This window comes from Ornithodoros turicata, chromosome 5 (genome assembly GCF_037126465.1).
Source record: "Ornithodoros turicata isolate Travis chromosome 5, ASM3712646v1, whole genome shotgun sequence".
Taxonomy (NCBI): domain Eukaryota; kingdom Metazoa; phylum Arthropoda; class Arachnida; order Ixodida; family Argasidae; genus Ornithodoros; species Ornithodoros turicata.
Window position 1 is genome coordinate 56,502,680 of NC_088205.1, and position 21,134 is coordinate 56,523,813.

The 21,134-nt window shown below is 46.6% G+C and overlaps 1 protein-coding gene across 1 annotated transcript in view; it reads right to left on the bottom strand.

Annotated features, from left to right (window-relative positions):
• Positions 1-821: 821 nt before the first annotated feature.
• Positions 822-21,134, bottom strand: part of LOC135394483 (paired mesoderm homeobox protein 2A-like) — a 101,865-nt gene continuing 81,552 nt past the window's right edge. Inside the window, exons 4-5 of the mRNA XM_064625242.1 lie at positions 5,645-5,852; positions 822-1,222 (exon numbers count right to left, since the gene is read on the bottom strand). Coding sequence (XP_064481312.1) covers positions 1,065-1,222; positions 5,645-5,852 — 366 coding nt within the window. The 3' untranslated portion in view covers positions 822-1,064. The remainder of the gene's footprint in view (positions 1,223-5,644; positions 5,853-21,134) is intronic.

Consider the following 21,134-nt stretch of genomic DNA (forward strand, 5'->3'; position numbering starts at 1 on the left):
GGACGTTCCAGACAGAGGCACAGTTCACTTTTTTAAATAACTGAATCAGTATAAACTGCGGACGTACAGCCAATTTTAGACCCATTAGCTGTATTGCAGTAATGGGCGATATCGTCGAAGAAGCGGGGAATAAATTAAGCCAATGCGGGAACAACAGTACCCGCAATTCATGCATGTGCGTTTTTCCGTTTACATAAATTCATGTCGCGTCTCCCCAGAGCTTCGCTTGACGCGCATGTGTTGATAAACGAATACTGGCAAAAAAAAAAAAAAAAGGCACACCTGGGACGATGCGTATAGGTGAGGCTGTGGGTTTCGACTCGGACGCCGAGAAGGAACATGGCTTCTCCCAGCCACGTTGATACTTCCCATTTGCAGATTCCCTATGTTCCCTCTTGCTGTCTTTGTTCTTTACTTTACAGTGGTTAGAAAAAAGAAAAAAAAAAGGTGGGCATATTTCGTGACTTCAAAATTTGCAAATTTATTCTGTAATTTGTAAAATCATTTCTTTCGTCAGAGCTGCATCAAATAATTACAGACTTTCAGCATTCGCGCTTCTGTGACATCAACCCCATTACTCCGAATACAGCGAACTGTGCCACATATTATGGACGCCATCACCATAGTTACTCTAATAATAATTAAAAAAAGAACAGTAAAAATATTATACTGATCGCATATTGGAAGCAGACCCGCGAAATTATACATCGTCGATGAAATCATGGCTGCTCGACGGCAACACGGCTAAATAGCACATTATACCATGCAGCGCGGCAATACAACATTGGCTGTGAAAGACACAGAAATGGCCGACACCATCATGAAGCATCATCGTGGTTTACACGCTATAGAATATTCGGCAAGCGCCAAAATCGTACGGAGTTCATATCTTTCGGCACAGCGACGATCCATTTGGCGCGTCTTCAGGAATGTATGGCTCGGATGGCACACCGTTCATCAAGCAAGTCTCAAGTCACTGTTTCTATCGAAGCACCGAGAGAGTTGTTCGCAACACTTCAAATAAGTCTGTGGTTGCTGTTGGTCCTCCTGTGGGATCAACGCCTTCAGAAAATCTGCGGTGAAAGGTTGGGTTTGGTATCGACGGATGGCAGCCCACCGTACGGATATGGGCCCAGACAGGACGGCTGGGCGCAGGAACTGGTATTACTGCTCCACTTGCCACTGGTTACTTGGCTACATGGGCTGTCGGCTGGTACCTTGCCTGGAAAGAAGGAAAATGCTGGATGAGCTCTCATGGGTACTTCCTGGAGAGGAATGTATCTGCACGCACTTGAGACAGCAGTTAGTCAAGCAGCAGGTCGAACGACATCGTTCTCTCCCCCGATTTGCTGAAAACAGATTGCGTACGCCTTTTTTGTGACACTTATGCGGATGTGTTAATAGTCACAAAAAGGCGTATGCACCTCCTTTCCACAAATCAGCACTGACAACGGTATCATTCTGCGCAATGAACTCTTAAACACGAAGTTCACCACATAGCACGCTCCTACACCCTTAGAAATGAACTTCACCGCATAACACGCTCCTAGCCAACCATCACCTAGAATGATATGGTTATCTGCCATTATTTGTTGAAAAGGGGAGGCGTACGCCTTTTTTGTGACACTTATGCTGTTCATAATTTTCACAAAAAAAGGCGCACACCTCCCGTTTTAAACACATCAGGGGATAACGATATCATTCGAGATTATGGTTGGCTAGGAGCGTGCTATGCGGTGCAGTTCATTTTTAAGAGTGTAGCCACCATCATCCCCCCGGGTGACATCGTTCTTTCCCATGACCTGCTAAAAACGGGGGCGTACGCTTCTTCGTTATTTTATTTTATTTTTTTTGCATTATGCAGTTTATAATTGCCACAACAATGGCGCACGCCCCCTGTTTCGATGTCACTCGGGATGATGGTCGGCTAGGAGCGCGCTATGCGGTGAAGCTCTGTTTTTAGAACGTGGGTTGTCTTCGGCGTGCTATATGGTGAAGTTCTGTTTTGACAGTGTGCAGCCATGGTTGATCTGCAGTCGTTTCTAGCATAGTGTTTTTGTTGTTATGGATGACAGCACGGCGCTAGACGTCGCCCACAACGTTTGCGATGCCGAAGGGGAAAGCCCTTTGCTTTGCCTCATCGTCAGCGATCGTTAATTACCGCTCTGACAAACGCGGCTACAGAGTGGAAACAAATCCCCCTCGCAGTATGGTTGTGCACAGCCGTCATAGCGAAGGGCACTCGCACACGACGACGAATCGGCTGGCCGTCAGCCATATTGCTTCTTTCTTTGCTTGACCATTAGCCATGAGTGCTGTGTGAAGCTCTGCTCCGAGGCGTTCCACAAGATGGCGTTGGATCAGATGGTGCTCTCCGCAGTGATCCGTCCGTTTTCTTTTCCACCCGTGAGTGACACTAATGGAAACAGATGAGCAGCAACTCGGGAGAACCACTGCCGCCGAATGGCCAACCCCTCGCCGCCATTTGCAGAATTGAAGACGGGGGTGACGTCAGCATTTTTTGGTGTTGGGGCCTCGAATGAGATATGTTTGTTGGGGCCGACCGCTTTCAATTTCGTGGAGAGGGTGATGTCTGCGAAGGGAGCGAACGCTGATTGCCAGTGACGGCAACCGGAGATGCAGCTATGGCAACCTCCACCCCCCTTTTTTATGTAGGTTAGGACGTGTAAAGAAGAGGAAGATGCTGGGGTTGAATGGAACAAAATTGAGGATGGATTGTTTGTCGGTGAGATGATTGTTTTGGGTCTAGAAAAAGCTTTTTGCAGATATTATGTTGACGCAAAGAAGGCGACGGTTACTGCGCTGTGGAAGTATTAGTGAATTTAGGTTATTGCAGTCTGATTTTCTTCTCCACTCGGTGGCATAAAAAAGAGGGGGGTACACCAAGGGCGTATCGTATCTCAGAGCTAAATAAATAAATTGTACTAGAAGCGAGAAATCGGGAATAGACTACATAACACAAGCAGGAAGCCTGTTCCGTTTGTAAGCTTCGAACTTGAGAAGTCAAATGAAATCCAAGTGGGAGGAGAACCACTTTCTTGTTGCTACGCGTTGCGGCGTCACAAATCACCAACGTCTCCATATAGGTAAGGGGGAATGGGGTCATCCATGTGCAGTCACTAGGCCGTCGCTCTGTTCAAGACTTTTCAGTATTTCTGGTGAAATGGTGGTACTTCTGGACGTCTTACACCCGATGTACATTGATAGATAAAATGTTTGGGTATCCAGTATTCATAGGCTTGAAGCCTAGAAGTGTGCTTAGAATTCGCCATTTTAGCACGGGCTCCTTCAAGTCTCTGTTCCTGATAACATGTCTTATGACGAAGATTCCTTCTGTGCGTGTAAAAATATATAGGGTAGGATACATATGCAAAGAATGTCTTGCATTGCTGTAAGAAATATGTAGGCGAGATACATTCTAAAAGAAAAAATAAACGCAAGGTTTGTGAATAGTTACAGGTCTAGCCTGAACCTGACGGTGGTTCGGTAAAGCGTGCTTTCCCGCACCGTGTTAGTTCATGCGGGGTAGCAACCTTTACAGCACATTTGCAAGTTCGAATACGCTTAAAGTTCACTGTATCTATACGCCGTGATACTTTTTTGTCCACGAACAGCGCACAGTCTAATGCACTACGCCTGCCAGTGTGGGAGAAAGGCTAAGAGGCCATGTGGTGCCGTCTTCGTCAGCACTGCAGTCCATACACTCTTAAAAATGAACTTCACCGCATTGCACGCTCCTAGCCAACCATAATATTGAATGATGTCGTTATCTGCCCCGATTTGTTGAAAACGGGGGGGGGGGGGGGGAGAACGCCCTTTTTGTGACTCTTACGCTGTTCATAATTGCCCCCCCCCCCAAAAAAAAGGCGTACGCCTCCAGTTGTCAACAAATCATGGCAGATAACGATATCATTGGAGGTCATGGTTGACTAGGAGTGTGCTATGTGGTGAAGTTCATTTCTAAGGGTGCAGGAGCGTGCTATGCGGTGAAGCACCGTTTTTAGAGTGAATCATGTGTTTTTTTTTTCCTCTTCTTTTTCTTTGAAGTTGGTACTAAGGCATTCAAAACATGGTAACGAATCAGGCCTTAATCAGGTATTTCTCTGAAGAGAAGGCACCGTTCTTTCCCTAAGCTGTGTGTAAGCTAAGATGGTTTTTGATGCTCTGATTTCATAGCCAGAATATAGAATCGCCTACGTAATTGGTAGACATAATTATTTTGGCTGCTTTCTCCATCTGTCTCACAGCTTCCGCGTGCTGTGTATGTTCCACGGGCGATTGATGACTGTGTGTTGGTCTTATTGTCATCGTAGTAGCAAACAAAATTTTCCCAAATCGTGTTACCGTAGTCTCGCATCATTTGCGGCATTCAATATTAGTTTCCGTTGGATATTGATGGAAGTTTCTATGCAAGGTATTGACAAGCGGCCGTTCAACGTCGCGAAGATCCTCGGACCATGGCCGAACGCTGCCCACCACATGCAAGGCCTCCGTCTTCTTGCGGAGTACTTGCGCTCCACCGGTCAGGTGACGGCTCTCTGAAAAGTGCTCCCCACTTCATCATCTCCTCATCCGTTCCCAATGCGCAATAAGGCAGTGTACCGCATCAGCGGCGGTGAATCGCCCACCACCTCATCATCATCCAATGTATGTGTGTGTGGTTGGATGTCATACACGCCATCACTTGCATCACGGTGCGCAGAATGTGGGTATGTGTTGGCGTTAGCCACTAGTGCCTCATAGCTGTCAATCGGTTACCCCAGCCCTGAGTATAGAAACTGGATGACGCAAGGCAACTACGTAAATCATTTATGCACAATATATCATTCTGAGCCTTTATTAATCTAGATGGAATGTTACTCGGTGAAATCAACATTGTAACTCATTTTAGAGAGATATGCATGCAATGTCCGTTCCGCCTTCACCGGTGTAGTTAAGTTAACTTTCGGAAGGTCGCTGTGGACCACTAAATGACAATCAAAGGTGCAGCCCTGATTTCGCGGCATTTCGAACATCTCGCTTCTTTGATATTTTGAGAGAGTATCAAGCCACATTCACACCCGTGTTAGATCGTAGAATGTCTCAAAATTTTGCAAAAGAGCATGAAAACTCAAAGTTCCAAAGAGGCCACTATGGCAAAGGAGATTTCAACGGAATGCGCAACACTTTATTTATTTATATTTCTCTCGAAACCTTTTAAAGGGGCGCTAAAGTGCGAAAAATTTCTCCTGGCGGAATTAAAGATGGCGTTACTTAAACAGCAAAACAAAACAACAGGATGCATCCGTTGCCCAGTTTGTGATTGATTATCGATAGAAAAAAAAGAAAAGAAAGAAAAACGCAATTTACGCTTCCCCCCCCCCCTCTCTCTCTACCTCTCCTTCTCAAGAAGACAATGTGGAGCGGGCTCTCATTGGTCTCCTCAAACGATTTGTCCAATCATCGCGGGAGATCGTTTGAGGGGCCAATCCGAGGCATCTTCGCATCTCGAAAAGGAGAGCGAGAGGGAAAGCATAAATTACGGGTCCCTTTCCCTTATAAATCACGAACAACGCAACCGGTGAAACGGCGTCGCGACGTCGAAACGACAACGAAAGTCAAAGTATATATATACATCTCGTACCGTTAAGGTGTTTTACGTCCTGATGTAGAAGGATCTTGACGTCTTTGGAGTCCTTTGGCGACGCGTTTGTCGTCGAGTCGGCTGTTGTACTGATAGGCGACGTTGTAACTCCAGCATCTCCGCTCGATGATGTCGACGTGGACGTCTGCTTCTGTTGGTTCAAGCGCTCCTGTTTGCGGAACTTGGCCCGACGGTTCTGGAACCACACCTGCGCCGCAAGTACAATGCTTAGAATATCGCTCACATAGATCTGGTACGCACATGGTCTTAGGTATTCCGCATATTGTGTTAATAGAAAAGTTAGGAGATTCGTAGGGGGAGTGAACTGGACGCTACGTATTTGATGTCCATATCCAATATAAAACTGAACTACTTTCGAAGTAGAAAGTGCGGTGAGAGGCGCTGTGATAAAGCCTACTCTCTGGCCTCTAGCACGTCCTTCATTTTTACGCCTGATTTTCTTTGTCAACCCTTCGAAAGTGCAGCAAATTAAAAAGAAAAGAAAAGCAACTTCGCACCTATTCGAGAGACTTCTTATAATAAGCGTGCACAAAGAATTGCGCGTGCATTCATCAATATTCAAAGTCATATCAACCTCTTACAAGGAAAAAAATATTTTTTCTGCCATCCTTAAGAAAATGGATGCCACTAAAATACGTCGCCCTACGCTATGGGGAACGTTTTTTCGTAAAGGCTTTGAACCTCTTCCAGAACAATGTCCCGAAAGCTAGTTGTGAAATTGTGAATCCGTTATCTTGCTCTGCTTTTTATTTTGTCCCCACTCTGTTACGACATATCCCTAGATAGAGGTCCTCCTCGCATGATAAATAAGCTAGTCCTTCCATTGACGTCCAGGGTGCATATGTTATCCCATCGCAGGCGTTCCACCGCATAGCTGCACACAACCAACACGTGTGTGTAGTCATTCATATGTGCATAGCCATGCGTCTTGCCTAAAGGCATCTTACTTGCGCAAAGCCCCCCCCCCCCCCCCCCCGCCGTACATTTCGCGTTGGCTGGTCATGAGGAATTGTAAATAATGTCTGTACGTAAACAGTTCTGTGGAATGTGCGTGTATGCGTGTAAATAGTGTTTCATACATTTCCACATAATATTGAGTTAGTTCCGCGACAGTAGAATTCGTTTTAGTGCTGAAAGTATAATATTCCCCTAATGAGCGACGAGGCCTCGTTGCCTTTGAGAGCTGAATAGTAGACATCGATACAGTTGCACAATCACAAAATGCTGATCACAGGTTCAATGTGCACCAGCAGTCTCCAACAACAACCAACGCCAACCTGAATTTTTGCGACGAACTGCGATGAACTCAGCTGAATACTCGCGCGTCTTAATAAATTTCCCCCCTTTGCGTGTGAACAGCAACAGTAGCAAAAAAATTCACGAATGACGATGGGATGAGGTGTTTCACCGCAACAATTGCGGTACCATAGCTCAGTGCATGTTGGTTAATACATGAGTGGGATGACAATGAAAAAGATGAGACATACACACAAGCACACACACATGACACAACACAGTAATGGCCTATGTGCTACACTATGTTTTGGGGTACCACGTTTACACCAGCAGTATATGTCTCCGCGATTCAGTTCCCTCGTTTGACGATTAGAAGAAAACGTTCTGGTCAGGATGATATTTCGAATAGAAGGACTATTCCTGCCCGAGTATATTGCGAGAAGAGTCCTCTGTCCTGTGTCCTCCGTTGGAGGCTTTTTACAGAAGGCTTTTGTCACAACCTATTCTTACTGAATCGCCGGTTTTATGGCAGAATGCATTGCACAAATCATGAGTGAGTGAAGTCAAACGTCCGTCAGTGGTCCGCCCGTGGTCCGCCCGTAGAGGTCTCCTGTAAATCGTGCTTCTACTGCACTGCTACACTGTTCGCAGGAGAAACAACCGAGCGATATTTCTCTTCCTGGCTCTCCTTAGCGAGCAGAAGTATAATGTTGCTGTTATAATGGAGTGAGTGCCCTTCAAGTTCGCTTATACCCTGTACTCTTAAAACAAACCTTCACCACATAGCACACTGAAGGCCAACCATTGTACAGAACGATATCTGTATCGCTGTTGATTTGTGGAAAGCGTGGGGCATATGCCTTTTTGTGACAAAATGCGTCCTGGGCCGACTACCAAGGGAACTGTGCCGACATATGTCTAAAGGCGTTTGGGTTTTCCTCATACACTCTTAAAAATGAACTTCACCGCATAACACGCTTCTAGCCAACCATCATCTCGAATGAGCCAACTTCAACGAAAAAGAAGAGGAAAAAAAAAAAAAAAAACATGATTCACTCTAAAAACGGTGCTTCACCGCATAGCACGCTCCTGCACCCTTAGAAACGAACTTCACCACATAGCACACTCCTAGTCAACCATGACCTCCAATGATATCGTTATCTGCCCTGATTTGTTGAAAACGGGAGGCGTACGCTTTTTTGGTGGCAATTATGCTGTTCATAATTGTCACAAAAAAGGCGTACGCCTCCCGTTTACAACAAATCAGGGCAGATAACGATATCGTTCGAGATGATGGTGGGCTAGTAGCGTGCTATGCGGTGAAGTTCATTTTTAAGAGTGTACGCTTTCAGACATATGTTGGCACAGTTCCCTTAGAAGTCGGCCCAGGACGCACATTCCCCCTGGGCGTCAGTCGTGACGTTGCCCACCTCTGTGAGGCCGACAACGGCGAGCCCCTTCATCAGCAGCACCACCACCACAACCTTGTGACAATTAACATTTCTGCATAAGTGTCACAAAAAGGCATGCGCCTCCCGTTTTCAACAAATCAGGGGAGCGAACGATGACATTCGGGATGATGGTTGGCTAGCTGCGTGCTATCTGGTGAAGTTCATTTTTAAAAGTGCAGCTGCACGGCAAACGTAATGCATTAAACAGAATGGCAGTAACTTCACCTCCTTGCCAACCATCATGTCCAATGACATCGTTCTCTCCCGTGATTTGTTGAAAACAGGAGGCGTACGGTTCTTTGTGACAATTATGCCGGACATAATTGTAACAGAAAAGGCGTACGCCTCCCGTTTTTAACAAAGAGAACTTACTGGGTTACAAGAAATAGCAACTGAAGCAGAGCATTCTCTCATCGAAGCTATGTATCCAGTCCACAAATGCGGATTAGGTTAGATACGTCGTCGGCACAAATTTCCATAGGGGACATACACTCTTTAAAATGAGTTTCACCACATAGTACATAGTGTACATCTATATCTCAGCTCACCGAGTCCATCGGTTCTCAAGAACGCGCCACCCTTTCCTTCAGTCGTCCAACTTGCACCCTCTTACATGGAAACTTCCTCCATCGAGACGCGCATTACTACAGGGGAGAAACTTCCGCACTGCTGCTTTCGTGCGCACATAACAAGAAAGGCCTCTGCAGTGTCTCCACATAATAAAGCTTCTCCCAAAACAGCGTAATATTCGCGGCGCAAATCTTTCTCTCGCTCGTTGCGCTAATGGAATTACAGAGCTGGGCTCGGAGAAGGCCAACTTAAAAGTCATTGTCAGCGGAACTTATCTTCAGCGGTAGTTTATATAGACAGTGGTGCACATATCTCCTCTCCAGTTGTGAGGCCGTATAGTTCCCCTTGAAAACTACAGTGTGAGTTGAACAGGAGAGAAGTGACTCTCTGTGTCCACATATACGGAACACCATGTCTCGTTTGAAAGGGTTCATTTGCGTCGCGCGAAATACGTCTGAGGGTGTTTTTGTAGGAACTCGTGGACGAGTGTAAAGTTCTCAAGTAGCGAGTTAGGCTGGTTTTGTGAAAGTTCATTCAAACAGCTGAAGATCACGTGGTCGTGTCTTCGCACTGTGTCTTGCGCTGTATAAAGTAGGTGGGACGTCTTGCACTATATGCAGATGCGTGCATTACCCACTGCGTCACGGGTACAAATATTATGATGAAAGCTGACCTTGGCTTACTCGAGTTGTAACGGCCCGTCATATCGCGAAGATGCATGGTCGAAATATAGACAGTGCTACCCTGTGGCACGTGCAGCCTGTATTGTATCCACACAGGTGCGTGTCGATTCCGTGTGAATCTGCTCCCAATTATTATTAACTCACATTTTCTGTCTACGAAACACTGCTTATCTTTCACGCCGAAGTTCTTAAATGAGAGTTTCATATCGTTTATTTCAGAATTCTATTTCCTCGCTTCAAAAGCGGCCCTTTCCCATTACCCTATACTCGATACGATGGGCTATAGAAAGACTTGTATTCTCCAGCACAGATGTTCTTTGGATGGACGTATTAACGTCTTTTTTTTCTCTCGAACATTTTCACGATTCGCGTTTTATTGGTTAGCGTAGAGCTATGTTTTGTGAGAATCCAAGAAGGAAAAAAAAAAAAAGAAAAACACGAGGATCAGAGAGTTCGCCTTTGCCATGCAAACACATGGCGCAATCAAAAACCATCAATTTCCACCCAGTCACCGCCGCGTGTGTATAAGGCTCTTCCTCTAGTGCTGCTCTTGTGCCACAGTTCTTCTGCTCCACCGACAGTCGAAACAAAGAACTCGAGTTGAAACCCTGGTCGGATCGCTGAAGGTTTTGAACCCTGAGGGAGGAAAGGTACGGAAGAACCGCTCGAGGGACAGTCTGCGCGCGGGGGAGAGCCCGCTGATTCGATTATCGTAATTGCATTACTTCTAATTAGAGCTTCGTCAATACGCGCAGAGAAAAGGGAGGTTCGGGGTAGTGAGACCGGCGGATGGAGCCCCAGGTACCAACCCACATGTCCCCCGAAAAGGGTGCATTGGGGAATTGGAGGGCTGGCTTTCCTCGAGGAAGTTTCGCTCGCGGCACGATCATGTGCAGTAGACGCAGTTTTAACGGCCCGTCATCGTCTGTTCGCATGTTGTCAGAGAGTCGATGGTGCTTTTACCCTTGTTTTGTTTGTGCCGAGCGAAGAACATGCCCAGTTGAGTGCCATGCTAATGAGCCTGTACGAAAGCATAAAACTGAACAACGGGCATCGCTCTCCTGCCCTCTGTAACGACGACTAACCGGAAGGACCGTAGTGGTGGCGTACAATGGGACACACGCTACACCCTAAAAACGGAACCCTAAAAAATTGAACATTGTGGGCTTTTAGTACCGTTTGATCTGGCGACATTGGGGTTGACAAGTGGACAGTTGTTTAGAATTGACGTAACTTCCTGATATTACAGCAAAATCAATGTATAAGCGTCTCGCATTTTGAATGGTTGATGGTGCGCGACGTTAAAATGACGTGCGGCTATTTTCGCCAGGGCATCGCGGGGCGGGGCATGGAGCGCGAAAGAGTGCAGTGAATATTCGATCAGTTTAGAGTCATTATTTACCTTTTTGCGACAACAACTTTTGGAAAACGTTCATCGTAGACCACCAATCACACTGCATTAGAAAAAATGCACCTTGTATATCTGTTTACTGCCCCTGTAAAAATGAACTTCATCACATAGCACGCTCATAACCGTCATCCTGAGTGACATCGCTCTTCCACTGATTTGCTGAAAACGGGTGGCGTACGCCATTTTTGTGGCATTATACAGTTTATGCAGCACTGTCTGATAAAGAAGTTGCCTTCCTAAACAGTTAATTACACACTATTGGGAGCGATGCGTCGTTCCGCATGTGTGAAGTCTTGAATGTCGGCACGTGTCGCCTGATACCAGTTTGTGTATTTATGCCTCCTTTTTTTTTTCCCGCAATACACTTCAGTTGTGAGTGACGCTTGTTTTGTGTGTACCTTATGTCATAGTCTTTCGCGCCCCCAAATATTACAGTATGCTATCCCACCAACTAGGCCAACTTTCTGCATTTTACAGTTGCCACAAAATGGCGTGCCCCGCCCGTTTTCGTGAAATCAAGGGAAAGAATGGACGTGGTCATTCGGGATGATGGTTGGTTAGGTGTGTGCATGCTATGCGGTGAAGCTATATTTTTAAAGTGTATGGTTGGTTAGGAGGGTGTTATGTGGTGAAATTCTGCTTCATCATCACCCCTCACCCTATAGTCGTGACGATGACACTCGGGTGTGGCTAAGAACGACGAGCCAATACCGACATTACCCCCATCTTTTTGTTCTGAGAGTGCGCATATTTTTATCTCTTCCTTTTGAAAAATAAACAACAATAATAATAAATACAACGGGGCAGGTGAGTAAGAACAAGACATAGATTAAAGTTACGCACAAAATATTGCGTTTAAAACTTGTGAAAATGTGAGGAATGCAAGGTTGAGCGCATGACGTAAGAAAGTCAAACACGCACGATGTAAAAGCGAATTGACGTCAACAAGCTCGATCATGAAATTCTACATTATAACTTTATAAACGTAAAAACGTTTAATAAGGTAACAACTTCGAACTCGAAAAGAAAGATCAACCACGACAGCATGCCTCCCTTTAGTGAGTCAAAGCAATCAGGCCAGAAGGTACTGAATGTATCACAAAATGTATTGAGCTGGGACATTTAAGAAGCGCTGAAAGTGAGACTTTGTCCGTTAAATGTCATTGAACAATGCACATCAGAATACGATTCAAATTGCTCTGTCGCGTCCTTTGAAGCAAAACCTTCTCTTTCTTACGTAATACTGGCAGGTGTTAGGAGACTATGTGCAAGAGTATATCGTAAAAGTGTATCCACCATCTGAGTGCATATGTTACGCCTATTGTGTTCGTACACCTGCAGTCCCGCACGCATGAAACAGAACTTCACCGCATCTCCTATACTCTTAAAAATGAACTTCACCGTATAGCACGCTCCTAGCCAACCATCATCTCAAATGATATCGTTATCTGCCCTGATTTGTTAAAAACGGGGGCCGTACGCGTTTTTTGTGACAATTATGAACAGCATAAGTGTCACAGAAAAGGCGTACGCCCCCCGTTTTCAACAAATCAGGGCAGATAACGATATCATTTGAGATGATGGTTGGCTAGGAGCGTGCTATGTGGTGAAGTTCATTTTTAAGAGTGCGGTCATCATTCCAAATGTTATCGTTCTCTCTCCTGATCGGTTGGAGGCGTACAGCTTTTTGTGACATTTATGCGAGGCCAACTACGGCAAGCATTCTCTTAAAAATGAACACATAGCACGCTCCTACACTCTTAGAAATGATGGTGGTGGTGGTGGTGATAGGGCTTGCCGTTGTCGGCCTCACGTATGTGGGCAACGTCACGACTCACGCCCTGGGGGAATGTGCGTCCTGGGCCGACCTCTAAGGGAACTGTGCCGACATATGTCTGAAAGCGTCTGAGGAAAACCCAGGAAAAACCCCAGACAGCACAGCCGGCACCGGGATTCGAACCCGGGTACCTCTTAGAAATGAGCTTTACCGCATAGCACGCTCCTAGCCAACCACCATCTCGAATGATATCGTTATCTGCCCTGATTTGTTGAAAACGGGAGGCGTATGCTTGTTTTGTGACACTTATGCTGTTCATAATTGTCACAAAAAAGGCGTACGCCTCCCGTTTTCAACAAATCAGTGCAGATAACGATATCATTCGAGATTATGGTTGGCTAGGAGCGTGGTATGCGGTGAAGCTCACTTCTAAGAGTGTAGCCAACCATCATCCCGAGTGACATTGTTCTCTCCCCTGATTTCTTGAGAACGGGACGCGTACGCCTTCCTGTGACACTTATGCGGAAATGTTAATTGTTGCAAAAAGGCGTACGCCCCGCGCTTTCCGCAAATCAAGAGTGATAGAGGTATCACTCTGTACAATGGTTGGCCTTCAGTGTGCTACGCGGTGAAGTTTTGTTTTAAGAGTCCAGTTTCATCACTGCCACCACTTATACCCTAGTGAGACGGCAAACTTAAGGCCGTTAGCGGAACGGACGTTACTTCACCTATATTGTTCAACCATCATCTCGAATGATATCGTTCTCTGCCCTTATTTGTTGAAAACAGGAGGCGTACGACTTTTTTGTGGCAATTATGAACGGCATAGTTGTAAGAAAATGGTGTACGTCTCCCATTTTCAATAAATCAGGGCAGGTAACGATGTCATTCAAACTGATGGTTCGACAACAGGCGAAGTAACGGCCATTCCGCTAACAGACTTAGGTTGGCTGTCTGTACTAGGGTAGCATACGGTAATGTTAATTTTTACAAAAAGGCGTACGCCCGAATCTTTACAAGCAGCACACTTTTGAAACAGAGGGGGGGGGGGGGGTAATGTCAGGATAGGCTCGCCGTTGTTGACCACACAGAAGTGGGCGTCGTCACGACTATAGCCCCCCCCCCCCCCCCAAAAAAAAAAAAAAGGACACAAAACACAAAGAAAGGACGGACGGACGGACGCTTTTAAAACAGAACTTCACTACATAGCATGTTGATGGCCAACCATTGCTCGTAATGATACCGTTATCACTCTCGATTTGTGGAAAGCACGGGGTCTACGCTTTCTGTGACAATTGACATAACTGTTTTAAGTGCCGCAAAAAAAGCGCGCGCCAAAGGCTTCATGGAGCCTTGTGTTGTCTTCTTTGTGCGTCCCTCAAACTCAAGGAAATGTTACCTCTTTCTACAGCGCTCCAGCTCGCTTACACAGATTCTAATTTGGACACCACCAATGTTCGACTGGCTCCTTCTGACCTTGCTGGTCAATCCACATTTTTGCATTTGTGCGTGTTGTACTCGCAAGGAATATTTGCCTCATTCGTTGGGCTGACTCAATTTCGCACAACCTTCCACGCACTTAAAAGACGATTTTATTACTAAAACTCCGGTCTCACTAGCAAGAGAGGCAACAATGTACATAATATATGCGCGGGAGCCGTGATCCCTAAGGGCAGCAGAAGGGAGGACCGTCGTGTCGAAGGGAGGGGACAGCTATGATCATAATAAATGCTCCCCGCGCTATATTAGACACGGTCACATGCCTTTGGCCACCAGGAACCCTCGCACGCACGCTACCTTGCGGACTGGCTCGCTATCACCGGGTGACAGTTCGTGATACAGGACACCACGTACCTTCGTGCCGTTCTGTCCTTATAGCTATTCTTATTTTGACGAAAGTGCCACTCCAGGAAACGCAAACGCGTATTGTTGACACCAAACGACTGGTTTTATGTGAACGGGAATCGTTGCTACAAGTGCGCTCCAAGGCATACAGTTGTCGCTCTTCCATTGGGCAATAAAGAAAAGTCGCCCTCACATTCGTAGCTTCCAATCGTCCGTTTGAAATGAGGCCACAGTCGCCAACCCCAATTTCCTCCTTTATCTCCGTGTCTTTCAAGTGTTACTCCCTTTCCATTCCTATCGCATTCCGCATACATCCCCCGCTATCCTCATCTGAGATGTTCGTGAGGTGACGTAGGGAAGGAGAGGTCGCTTCTGGGGAAGAACGGAGCTAACGGAGCAAGTGGGAACGTGCTCGTAGAGAATCTCGCGTGCTGGCGATCGTATTCCAGAAAGGTGATCGATTGATGCCGCCTGATATCACGTGATGGCACGCCGCGGACCCCCTTTAACCACGTTCAAAGGCGCTGTTGCGCTGTGTGTCAGAAGGTCTCAATAGCGATTTGCAGCACGGTTTGAGGGAGCCGCATGGTGTGTTGCTATGATGGGACCAAATTACGGCGTGCAATGGGACAGAGTTTCGCCTGTGGAGAGGAAACACTCCAATCACCATCACCAAAACAATGTTGCTGTTGGTGGTGGGTCAGAAAGACGAAGGCCCGTCATGGCATTGCCAACACTCTGGATTAAAAAAGAAAAAGAAGAAGAAGAAGAAATCAAGAAAGAAGAAGGAAAAATGAGAAGAAGGAGAACAAGATGAAAGAGAAGACGAAGAGCGTATACTGTTGTGAACGTTCACTCCGCAAATGGAAGGTACGGCGGGAGCCACAAATTTATGCATTTGCTGCACAAATGTTTGTATTATTCATTACGTGTACATTGTATTATTTAGGGTCGAACGATCTATAGCAAAGAACAAAGAGCTATCGCGTGAATCTTTCATTCAACTCTGAAATGCATTGACCACTGAACCGTGGAAATTTAAAGATGCTTTCAAGATGTCCTTTTTTGTTTGATTATGTGACAAAATGCCGCCAGAAAAGTTATTGTATAAGGTGTGGAACGAAAATAGCGCGTGGAACTATATAGCATAATGTTGCACTGGTTACCCTGCCCTTTAATTGCGAATCTGGTCAAGAAGACTTGAGGTATGGCTTTCGATGCATGCACAGGCGGATGGTACATTGTCATTCTCAATCCGTCTCGGTGACCCAACTTCGAGGGGCACATAAGCACGTACTACACAGGGGAAGAGCGTGGACTCTTCCCTTGAGCTTGCTGTGGTGCAAAAAGAGTTACATTTCAAACGGTAATAACCGCTACATTGCTTATATGCGAATTACAAGTCCCAGTTTTCAGCGAATATCTGCGTATTCACGAGGCTGTGCAGCAATGGACTCTGTATGTATAATGAACTTCACCGCATAGCACTCTCTTAGCCAACCATCATCCCGAATGATATCGTTCTCGCCCCTGATTTGTTGAAAACAGAGGCGTACGCCCTTTTTTACCAGTTCGCCTCTCATCCACAGACCACAGTGCACTTCATTCTTATCAGTGTGATTCATTCTGTCCATACCGCACCTTCAACCCTTCACGTTTCTTCTTCCGTTCCTGTTTTTTTTTTTTTTTCGGCTATAGTCGTGAGGATGCCTACTCGTGTGCGGCCAACAACGGCAAGCTATTTCGGGATCCCCCTCCCCCCCTTGTACCAATTATGCATTACATAATGGTTACAAAAAGGCGTACGCCTCCCGTTTTCAACAAATCAGGGGTGAGAATGATATCATTCGCGATGACGGTTGGCCCAGGAGCGTGTTATGCGGTGAAGTTCATTTTTAAGATTCTACACAATGCCCGTAAGAAAATCAGAACACAATGCAACGGATGGTACGGGACTAAATTAGCACTCCTGAGGAAAATAGCCATAGTGTCAAATGTTCTTCAAGATTCCCTACTTTATGCCCCAGGCGGATCCGACTACGCATCGATACCATTTCAAATACACGAACTTAACATTTTACATATAGCGGTGACACATGTGCAACCGCCCAGCATTCATACCAGATAAGTGCAGTGCAGTGTCCAGTAAGCGAGAAATTCAATAAGAAATTCAATTTCATAACGGCGGTGAATGACCCATCACATCATCATTCCATTTATGTGTGTGTGTGTGTCAATTTGGTAGACATATATGTAGCTTAACCTCTTACTTTACATCTTGCTTCGTTTCGTTATACGGCGTGAAGAATGGGAATTGATTGATTTGAGAACACGCACATTTTATACAAACCCTGGTTGAATGTGTCATGGAGTTAGTTGTCTTTTGGGAGACGTCACTAAACTTCAAATTTTTCAATAAGAAGGCGTGCATTACCCTTTCAAATCCAAATGTGCGATCATTCAATTTTTGATCCCAGACTGTCGAATTTCGCTCCATTACTAACCAACTAGGAATCAGTCATACGGTTACAACCGAAAGTCACAGGAAACTTGGTAGGTAGCCTATGACCAGAAACACGGTTGCTACACAATACTATAGAAGACACATGCTGCGCCTACTCAATTCATATCGATCGTGGCGTCGGTATCGCGCCGAGCGAGCGTCGATCGATTTCGCAGCCGGCAGCGCAGAGGGTTTGGAGGCAGACGTGTCCGACTTTCGGCGCTGCGACGCTGGCCTGTCAGCGCCAACCATCGATCCCTGCCACAGAGCTTTGCACGCACGCCAAATACCATAAGGCATGTCATGCTGCACGGATAAGTACGCGCAGCATCGCATGACTTCTTCATATGGCTACAGCGCACTGTTTCGACGTTAGAGGTGGATACATCCGATATCTTAGAGAGCCACCGAACTTTTTTGCAAAATTACATGAAGCCGCATCGATGCAGGTCTGGTGAACCATCAAGGGGAGGGGGGCAAAGGAGGCGGTCGCCCCCTCCCCCTGAGTTTTCGCTCCGGGATACCTGCCCCCTCTGGACTTTCGCTCTGAGGGTCCCGTCGCGCCATTTTTCTTCTGTACGCTGTCGTCTGAGACAGACTCGCGCGCTTTCAGCTCTGTTACCACGCAGAGCGAAAACGAGCACCCGTTTAAAAGGTAGAAGACGAAATTTAACCGAGGACTAGGTACCATCCACCAAATTACCCTATGTGATACTGTATGTGCGGACCTGATGCGCGAAGAGTAGCCAGACGCCATTCAGTCTAGCCTCGCTGAGACGATACTAGAAAACGCAGATTTCGTGAAGACGCGAGGGGTCGAGTTCGCTGGTGTTCTTGATGACATACAAGTGTAGCACATCTGCTGTCTTTGCCTGAGTCCTGGCCAGAACACTCGGCAGAGATATTTTAGTGCAACAATAATGACACCCTTTGTAGACGACACCACTGCGCTTTTGACGAGAACAAAAATCAAAAATAAAGGAACACGCCAACGCTCGCTTATATTTCTGTTTGTCTTATCGACGGATCGAAATATCGATTATCGAAGCAATCGCTCAAACCGCCAATTTCTTTTTTGCCTGAAGGTAAACAAGAACGCGAGGCGGTGGCCTTCCCATGTGCGTTACGTCCTCGAGAGTCATCGGATTGCATGGACGAGTTGTTTCTAATAAGCACATTAATGGCTCCTCTATAGGTTAGGTTATGTTTGGTCAGGTTAGAGCCCGCTCCCCCTGCCGTGAGAGACTTCCGACGGGGGTCCGCAAGGTGTGCCCTCGGGGGTGAAGGGTTCCTCAAGGTGTTCGTCAAGACAATCACGCAGGTTTTGGACGGCAGCTCATTTATTGAGGTCTATAGTCAATGGCAAGGCCGAGTTGGCTATCGAAGTTGTTGATCTCGCCAACAAAAAATCCCCGGCAGCAGCATATAGAGATCCAGACAGAGAGAACGATTCGTTTCGGAGCACTCGTCACTTGTTAGAGTTTCCAACGATCCACTCTGCGGACGATGTGTGCAAATTGAGACAGCTGTATGTATTGTGACAGTGGACTTTGAAGAGCTTGGCCGTACTTCCGGCATCGAACACTTGGGAATAATTGACTTCCAGACGCCCAGTACCACGAGATGCTCGAAAACCCAGTGCTTGAGAGCAACTTCGCAACACCATCTCCATGAAGGAACAGAGAGGTCCGCATTCGCTACATGTAACTTCGGGGACAACCGAAATCCGACGACACTGCGACTCGATAAACTGATTCGGACTCATCGCAGGTTCACCACTCTCCTAGAAGAGTGACGTGTTGGGGGCTGACCACTATAGGAGATCGTCACTTGAAGGGTCAAGAAGATCGATGACAAATTTGCAGCCGGTAAGACGTGACTTTGACGAAGATGGTAGGTATAGAGTGTTCTATTAAAATAGATGGTGGTGGCGGTGGTGCGTGACGACAGAACTTCACTATACATAAGGCGCTCCAATGTGAGACGCAAAGAGGGTGATTTCTGTGCCTCAATTTTTTACTTTTTTTATTTTTTGTCACCATACAACCTGATCTGATTTGTCGCATGTAGGGATTACTTCTATATATCCTTCACTCTTTCCAACCAGAAGTGCTGCTAATATTTTAGCCCCCTACCCCCCAAATGTATGGCGACACCCCTTAATTTTGTCCTGCACCCTTAAAACAGAACTTCACCGCATAGCACGCTCCTAGCCAACCATCATCTCGAATGACATCATTATCTCCCCTGATTTGCTGGAAACGGGAAGTGTACGCCATTTTTGCGACAATTATGAACTGCATAAGTCCCAGACGCACATTCCCCCAGGGCGTGAGTCGTGACGTTGCCCACATACGTGAGGCCGACAACGGCAAGCCCTATCACCACCACCACCACCACCTTATTTTTAAGCACTCATTCATTCATTCATTCATTCATTCATTCATTCATTTCGTTCATTTTTGATTCGTCACCATCATCACCGTGATTTTTAAGAGTGCGGTTACAAGGGGGCCAGTGTTATTTCAGCATTAGTTACGTGTCAGTAATGATACACAAAGCGCTTATGACGTAACTGTAATGAGCCCCCCTCCCTCCGATTCCTTCGGCGACTAATGGGGGCTCGGAATCAGCCGCCATGCAGAATTATATCATTCGCTTTCCTGATTGGTTGAAAACGGGAGGCGTACGCCTTTTTGTGGCAATTTGAATTGCCACAAAAAGGCGTATCCGACTCTCTATCTCCTCAAATCAGTAGCGAGGCTGTAACAATCTGCAGAGTGGTTGGCGCAGACGTGTTTGCTGTGAAACAGGATGTACACTCTTAAAAATGAACTTCACCGCATAGCCCGCTCCTAGCCAACCACCATCTCGAATGATATCGTTATCTGTCCTGATTTGTTGAAAACGGGAGGCGTATGCTTGTTTTGTGACACTTATGCTGTTCATAATTGTCACAAAAAAGGCGTACGCCTCCCGTTTTCAACAAACCAGGGCAGATAACGATATCATTCGAGATGATGGTTGGCTAGGAGCGTGCTATGCGGTGAAGTTCATTTTTACCTAAGGCCGTCTTGCTTACGGACTCCAAAAGTGCCCTCAACAACGTGATAAACCCCATGTGTGGTAGCATTCTGGCCCGATGTATAAGGAGATCGTGTGCCCAGCATAGGCTAACCGGAGGTGAGCTTACGCTCCAATGGATCCCATCTCATGTCGGCATCAGAGGCAACGAACGAGCGGACCAGCTAGCTTCCTCAGCACACAACAGCTGCAGCCCATCCTTAGCAGTCCCGGCCGACACTGACAGGCTCTTGGTCGTCAAACAGCTAGTTGAGGTGCGTCACCCTGGCATACAGGACATCATGCAGAATCACCGACCCTCTCTCCCCACGAAAGATCTTCCCCGTGGTATGCAGACAATGCTCCATCGATTACGCACAGGATCTGCGTTCACGAACTCTCAACTGTGCAAGATCGGCTCCAGGGAGGATTCCAGTTGCGGACACTGTAATCATCCGGAGACAATTGCGCATATCCTGACAGAATGCCGTGCATACCATGCCATGCGGGAAACCCATCTTCCCCACGCCAGGCCTGGTATACTGACGGACGTCCTCTTCCCCGAAGGTTCTTGTGCGGAACGACTTTCAAAAACTCGCGGCCTCGTGCGCTTTCTCCAAGCAACGGGCCTAGCGGAGAGACCACTCTAGTGCACCTCTCACCTACAGTGTGCTTCCGTCCCATCAGTACCGGTCATCCTGCTTCTACATCACTTTGAAGTCCTCAACTCCCCTTTCTCCCACCTTCGTTTCCTTTTTTTTTTTTGGCTATAGTCGTGACGATGCCCACTTGAGTGCGGCCAACAACGGCAAGCTACCTCGACACCCCCCCCCCCCCCCCTCATTTTTAAGAGTGTAGTTTTGGCACCAAACCGGAAGTGGTGAAAATGGCATGTACAGCTGTCGTTGGGATTTTTATTAACTGACACTT